We start from the raw sequence: 6,741 nt of genomic DNA, 5'->3' as shown, positions 1-6,741 counted from the left end.
TTTAAGACGTTAATGCTTATATTATATTATATTTTATTATATTATATTATATTATATTATACTGATTTCTGAAGGATCATATGACACTAAAGACTGGAGTAATGGCTGCTGAAATGGCTCAGCTTTGCATCACATTTTAAAATGCATTCAAACAGAAAACAATTCCACAATATTCATGTTTTTACTGTATTTTGATCAAATAAATGGCTTTGGTGAGCATAAGAGTCTTCTTTTAAAAACATTAAAATTCACACGCACACGCACACACACACACACACACACACAAACACACTTCTTACAAAAATACATATTTTTGTTATTACCCCAAATGTAAAAGTTATTTTAATCAGATAGAATATGGATTGTTGAATTGAGGCGAAAGCAAAAAAAAAAAAAGATGCTATTTGAGGGCCTCAAGGACAGGAATCGTAAACAACATCCTAATAGTGACACATGGAAAATAACATTTTTATCACTGGATAAAAAAAATCTTTCTTTGTAGATTTTAGAACACAACATACTTCTCTTTCCACAAATACCATAGCCCAAATCCTGAACTGTAGCACTTTCATGCAAATGAATATTCTTTAATACCGATTTGGAGCATTTGCCGTATGTGACAGTTGCATGTTCCAGTAATGCACATGACACTGTCTGTCTATTACTATGCAAATGGAGTGCCTTTTTCTTCCTGAACTGTATTTCATTAGTAGACTGATCTGACAGGTCAGACAGGGCTGTTTTAGATGCTGGCTCCTCTCCAGAATGCATTCGTTCACCATGGTGGTTCTCTTTACACTGTATTTTTGTTTTCTGTCGTTTTTTCCACCTCCATGGAAGTGAAATGTTAATAAACCATGCAGCACCCTGAGAATGATTATTATATGGAGGTGTATGAATTAGGGCCGGCTTGCCAAGTTTGTCAGGGTGCTGAATTAGAGAGACCGGTGTGAGCCATAAAGTGCCACTTCATCTGTCAGTGCCGGCTTTGTCGGAGCTCAATTAGCATGCAGATTTCTGAATGCTTTATGAGCACGCTGGGACTGAAGGACCTCTCAAAACATTGATTTATGATCTGAGCTCCGTCGCCGTTGCCCACGGCGTTGGGGTGGCCCATGCGGGTCCTTTTGTTTTCAAATAATGTTTTTACAGTTTGTCAAGATCTAGTGCAATAAGCGACACGATTTGTATTTCACACATCATTGTTCTGAAGAGGCTTATGCAATGTTGGGAGTGTTTGTTAAGTGTCTTACAATATGTGGATTATACGTTGATGCACAGATCAAGCATTTTATGTAAAGCATAAGTAGATACAGTAGTGTTTGCCTGCCTCAATCTCACTCTCTGTATCATTCTTTCTTTTCTGTAGCTGTAAGCAGAAGCTGTATCTTGAAAACCTCCCAAACACAAGTATTATCATCCCGTTCCATAATGAAGGCTGGTCCTCTCTGCTCAGAACCATCCTCAGCATCACCAACCGCACACCCGACCACCTGATCGCAGAGATCATACTGGTAGACGACTACAGTGACAGAGGTAAGTGGCAGAGCTGGTTTCTCTCTCTCTCAGAGCATCTGCTTGACATCAGGGCAGTTGCTGGTCTTTGTGCATTAGCTGCTCAAAATGAATTTTGAATGGAGCTTTGACAACACCGGGTGGGTGCACGCTTGAGTGCTACAAAAAAGTTTTTTTGGTCATTTATAGAGGTAGACTGGGCTTTGTCATTTATTGGAGACAGAATGACCATTGAGTGACAATTACAATGGCACAACTGTGTTTCTTCAACTAGCAGGGGCAGTTTTGACACCCTTAAAACTCTTATTGAAACTGGTTTGGTCTGCTAACAGTGTCCAACAGTGTATATACTTCTTTCACAGTAGAGTTCACATTGGTGTTTTTCTTTTTTTTTGTGGTTTTTCACCTACATGATCAAATGTTATTTCCATGACTTGTTGGTAGAAAAGATTTTTTTTTATAAATATTTGTTGGACTTGTCTTGGTAAGGCTAATTTAGCAAGCCTCTCACTGACAACTATTTCTTGTCCACTGAATGCTGAAGAAAAGAGGAAAAAAGAGAGAGAAAAAATTTAATTATGGGCAGAATTATTTATTGAAATGCATGCCACACATGGACAGTTGTAATTTTTGGAAAAACTTATATGAAAAAAACAATAATTTATTCACTGAATTTTATTATAAATGTATATGTAAATATAACTTGAAGAAATTATAATAGAAATACATTACTACTGCATAGCAGAATGTATTTTTTCACAGTGATAATAATGATTATACAATGTATTAAAACACACAGAAACTCAGGTCTTCACTCAACGTTCAGTCAAATTTAAAGAAATTATGGCATAAATATATTACTTTTGCAGGATAGAATGTAATAATCATAATCATAAATGTATTAATACATTATTTTTGAGGAATATCACAAACATTTTTTATTTAAACAGCATAATATATTATACATTCATATATAATAAAATATACATTTAATTTAATATTTTATGTATAAAAATGTGTTTCTTTTTAACAAACTTATTTTACTATTATTTTGTTGATTTGTATAATATCTATCTATCTATCTATCTATCTATCTATCTATCTATCTGTATGTATGTATGTATGTGTATGTAGATAGATAGACAGATAGACCATATTATTGAGTAAGTCTTTGTCTTTTTAATCTTACTGTTCATGAAAAGTAGAAAGTACTTTCATGAAAAGTAGAGACTTTTGGTAGTGGAATGCAGTAAGATCCATCAGGATCACGTCTTGGCTTGGAAACACATGGATAGCATGCTGGTGAACACTATAGCGCCAAATACTCTGTCTTTTGGAACAGCATTCCAGTACCTCACATAATAAATCAGTGAGACCATCCCACCACACAATGCCCCTCTGTACTACAAGACATCTCAGCCAATAGCATTCCATCTCACAGCTGGGCACGCATCACTCCTGTAGAGGAGTAACGGGAGAGCACAATAGTGAGTGTGTACTTCGCTCTGGCCTGCTCTGTTATGTAAAGCATAAGTAGATACAGTAGTGTTTGCCTGCCTCAATCTCACTCTCTGTATCATTCTTTCTTTTCTGTAGCTGTAAGCAGAAGCTGTATCTTGAAAACCTCCCAAACACAAGTATTATCATCCCGTTCCATAATGAAGGCTGGTCCTCTCTGCTCAGAACCATCCTCAGCATCACCAACCGCACACCCGACCACCTGATCGCAGAGATCATACTGGTAGACGACTACAGTGACAGAGGTAAGTGGCAGAGCTGGTTTCTCTCTCTCTCAGAGCATCTGCTTGACATCAGGGCAGTTGCTGGTCTTTGTGCATTAGCTGCTCAAAATGAATTTTGAATGGAGCTTTGACAACACCGGGTGGGTGCACGCTTGAGTGCTACAAAAAAGTTTTTTTGGTCATTTATAGAGGTAGACTGGGCTTTGTCATTTATTGGAGACAGAATGACCATTGAGTGACAATTACAATGGCACAACTGTGTTTCTTCAACTAGCAGGGGCAGTTTTGACACCCTTAAAACTCTTATTGAAACTGGTTTGGTCTGCTAACAGTGTCCAACAGTGTATATACTTCTTTCACAGTAGAGTTCACATTGGTGTTTTTCTTTTTTTTTGTGGTTTTTCACCTACATGATCAAATGTTATTTCCATGACTTGTTGGTAGAAAAGATTTTTTTTTATAAATATTTGTTGGACTTGTCTTGGTAAGGCTAATTTAGCAAGCCTCTCACTGACAACTATTTCTTGTCCACTGAATGCTGAAGAAAAGAGGAAAAAAGAGAGAGAAAAAATTTAATTATGGGCAGAATTATTTATTGAAATGCATGCCACACATGGACAGTTGTAATTTTTGGAAAAACTTATATGAAAAAAACAATAATTTATTTACTGAATTTTATTATAAATGTATATGTAAATATAACTTGAAGAAATTATAATAGAAATACATTACTACTGCATAGCAGAATGTATTTTTTCACAGTGATAATAATGATTATACAATGTATTAAAACACACAGAAACTCAGGTCTTCACTCAACGTTCAGTCAAATTTAAAGAAATTATGGCATAAATATATTACTTTTGCAGGATAGAATGTAATAATCATAATCATAAATGTATTAATACATTATTTTTGAGGAATATCACAAACATTTTTTATTTAAACAGCATAATATATTATACATTCATATATAATAAAATATACATTTAATTTAATATTTTATGTATAAAAATGTGTTTCTTTTTAACAAACTTATTTTACTATTATTTTGTTTATTTGTATAATATCTATCTATCTATCTATCTATCTATCTATCTATCTATCTATCTATCTGTATGTATGTATGTATGTGTATGTAGATAGATAGACAGATAGACCATATTATTGAGTAAGTCTTTGTCTTTTTAATCTTACTGTTCATGAAAAGTAGAAAGTACTTTCATGAAAAGTAGAGACTTTTGGTAGTGGAATGCAGTAAGATCCATCAGGATCACGTCTTGGCTTGGAAACACATGGATAGCATGCTGGTGAACACTATAGCGCCAAATACTCTGTCTTTTGGAACAGCATTCCAGTACCTCACATAATAAATCAGTGAGACCATCCCACCACACAATGCCCCTCTGTACTACAAGACATCTCAGCCAATAGCATTCCATCTCACAGCTGGGCACGCATCACTCCTGTAGAGGAGTAACGGGAGAGCACAATAGTGAGTGTGTACTTCGCTCTGGCCTGCTCTGTTCCCATTACAATACTCATGTCCAGCTGAAATGAGCTGCCATTAGACTGAGAGGCATCTTGCATTGTTTGGCTTATGATGATAAACAAGAGTTGTTTTTTTTTAATAACACAGATTTGTTGTCTGTGTTGGCATGTTCCTATATTGTAATACAGTGTTGTTAATCTATGTAAGGCCAGTTGGCATGGATACTGTACATCTGCAGGGTTCAGTGTGTGTGTGTGTGTATAAGAGACAAACTCAGCTATGCTAATCAACGCAAGCTTATTGGTCATTACTTGTTGATGATGAGCTCATATGAGACACAGATTCCCTCTCAACAGATTTTTGACCTAGAGCAAGAGTAGCAATGAACTCTCAAAGCACAGAAAATGTCAGGCTTCTGGCATCCTGTTGCAGTCGTTTGAAAGCAGATCCTTCATTGAAAAAAGTGCAAAATCTCTTGTGTATACGCCCGGTGCTTTTATGAGTCATTTATGTGGTTTAAAGAGTAATTTTTATTATTATATTTTTTTTGACAAACGTGTCGCTTATTTTCTGTAACAAACATTTGCTGGTTTCCTCAGACCTCTAGCAATGAGAGGCAATTTCATTGCCAGTATACAGGAAAAAAATGAATTAGCTTTCCAGTACTTCAAAAATTATTTGGTAGTTACATTTCACTCAGACTAAAGATTGACCAATAATGTCGAAGTGCATTTCAGAAGAAATAAACACCTGTCAGTAGTGTCACCGGTCCCTCTAGCTGCACTCTCTCTACACAAACACACAGAAGGTTGTGTACAGCTGGTGGCCTTTTTGTCTGGACAGTCGCTTTTGAAAATGTCCAGTACCATCCATCACAACAGCAAAAAAAAAAACAAGTGAGATCTAATTAGCATAGAGCAGAGGACAGTCCAGAATGACTGACAAAGAGCCACACTTCTGCCACTCGTAATCACTGGCTCTAAACAAAACCAGACATGAAGTGGGCGGAAGTTATTGATTCCCCCCATCTTGTATTCTCTTTAGCAGCATGATATCCATTAGCAGTGTTTCCCCTAGGTTTACGGCTATTTTTCTGGACTCCTTTTTAATGGTTAAATAAAATTTTATTAATCAAAAAACATAATTGTAATGTTAATCGCTAATTAATTAAAATCATGAAACTTAAACAATTTAACATTAATTGATCAAAAGTTTAACAAAAATTACATGTTTAGGGCCCTATGAAATGTTTTATTTTTTCCAACCTTGTGTTTTATTGTTACCAAATTCTGTGTATTAACATGTCTAATTATTTGAAAGCATAAAAACAAGTTTCATATATTCTTACAATAGCCTTATTATTTTTTTTCTTTAGAAATTCTGTGTTGTGCATTTACATTTTTTAAGGCATAAAACTTTCTCTTTTAAAAATCTTTTAATTAATGAAAATTAAACATTTTATTTTTGGAAAATAAAGGGGATTTAATATTACAATTAAAACATTGAAGAAATAGTGTATGATTATTCCTTAAAAATAAGATTTTAATAATTTTAGTAGTAGTAGTAGCCTATTATGTACATTCTACTGAACAATAGTAATATATTTCTGCCGCAATGTCTTTAAGCTAAATCGAACTTTTATTTTGACGGGTTGCCGTGAATACCTTTACATTCCTGTGTATATATATTATGAGGATAGTTTTACTCAAATGAAATGGTCAAATGCTCATGAAGTGACTCTCAGAGCAGTTCTAGAGATGTTCATGTATTTATGTCCTCATTAGTGAGATGGCAGAAGTTAATATCACCGGAAGCGTCACGCGCACTTCAGTACGAGTAGTAACCAAAACTGCGTGTCTGCACCATTCATTAACACACAGAATTCATATTTAAATAGTCGTTTTGCGGCTTAATATTTACAAATACTAGTGGGAGTGTGCTCACTTGTGTGTGCGCATCGGGGCAGAACTCCGCTGTGCGCGATACAGAGAG

General features: G+C 35.2%; 2 protein-coding genes across 2 annotated transcripts in view; both read left to right on the top strand.

Moving 5' to 3' along the window:
• LOC107752232 (polypeptide N-acetylgalactosaminyltransferase-like 6) overlaps window positions 1–6,741 on the top strand; it is an 83,518-nt gene that overhangs the window by 66,390 nt on the left and 10,387 nt on the right. Inside the window, exons 5-6 of the mRNA XM_016568149.1 lie at window positions 1,370–1,536; window positions 3,180–3,278. Of these exons, the coding sequence (XP_016423635.1) occupies window positions 1,370–1,536; window positions 3,180–3,278 (266 nt within the window). The remainder of the gene's footprint in view (window positions 1–1,369; window positions 1,537–3,179; window positions 3,279–6,741) is intronic.
• The window catches only part of LOC107752230 (polypeptide N-acetylgalactosaminyltransferase-like 6), a 159,633-nt gene continuing 156,010 nt past the window's right edge, over window positions 3,119–6,741 (top strand). Inside the window, exon 1 of the mRNA XM_016568148.1 lies at window positions 3,119–3,278. The gene's annotated coding sequence lies outside the window, so the exon portion shown is untranslated. The remainder of the gene's footprint in view (window positions 3,279–6,741) is intronic.

Source organism: Sinocyclocheilus rhinocerous, unplaced genomic scaffold, assembly GCF_001515625.1.
Source record: "Sinocyclocheilus rhinocerous isolate Xijiao unplaced genomic scaffold, SAMN03320098_v1.1 scaffold110, whole genome shotgun sequence".
Lineage (NCBI taxonomy): Eukaryota > Metazoa > Chordata > Actinopteri > Cypriniformes > Cyprinidae > Sinocyclocheilus > Sinocyclocheilus rhinocerous.
Note: the sequence above shows the minus strand (reverse complement) of the source record. Positions and strands in the feature narration are given on the sequence as shown.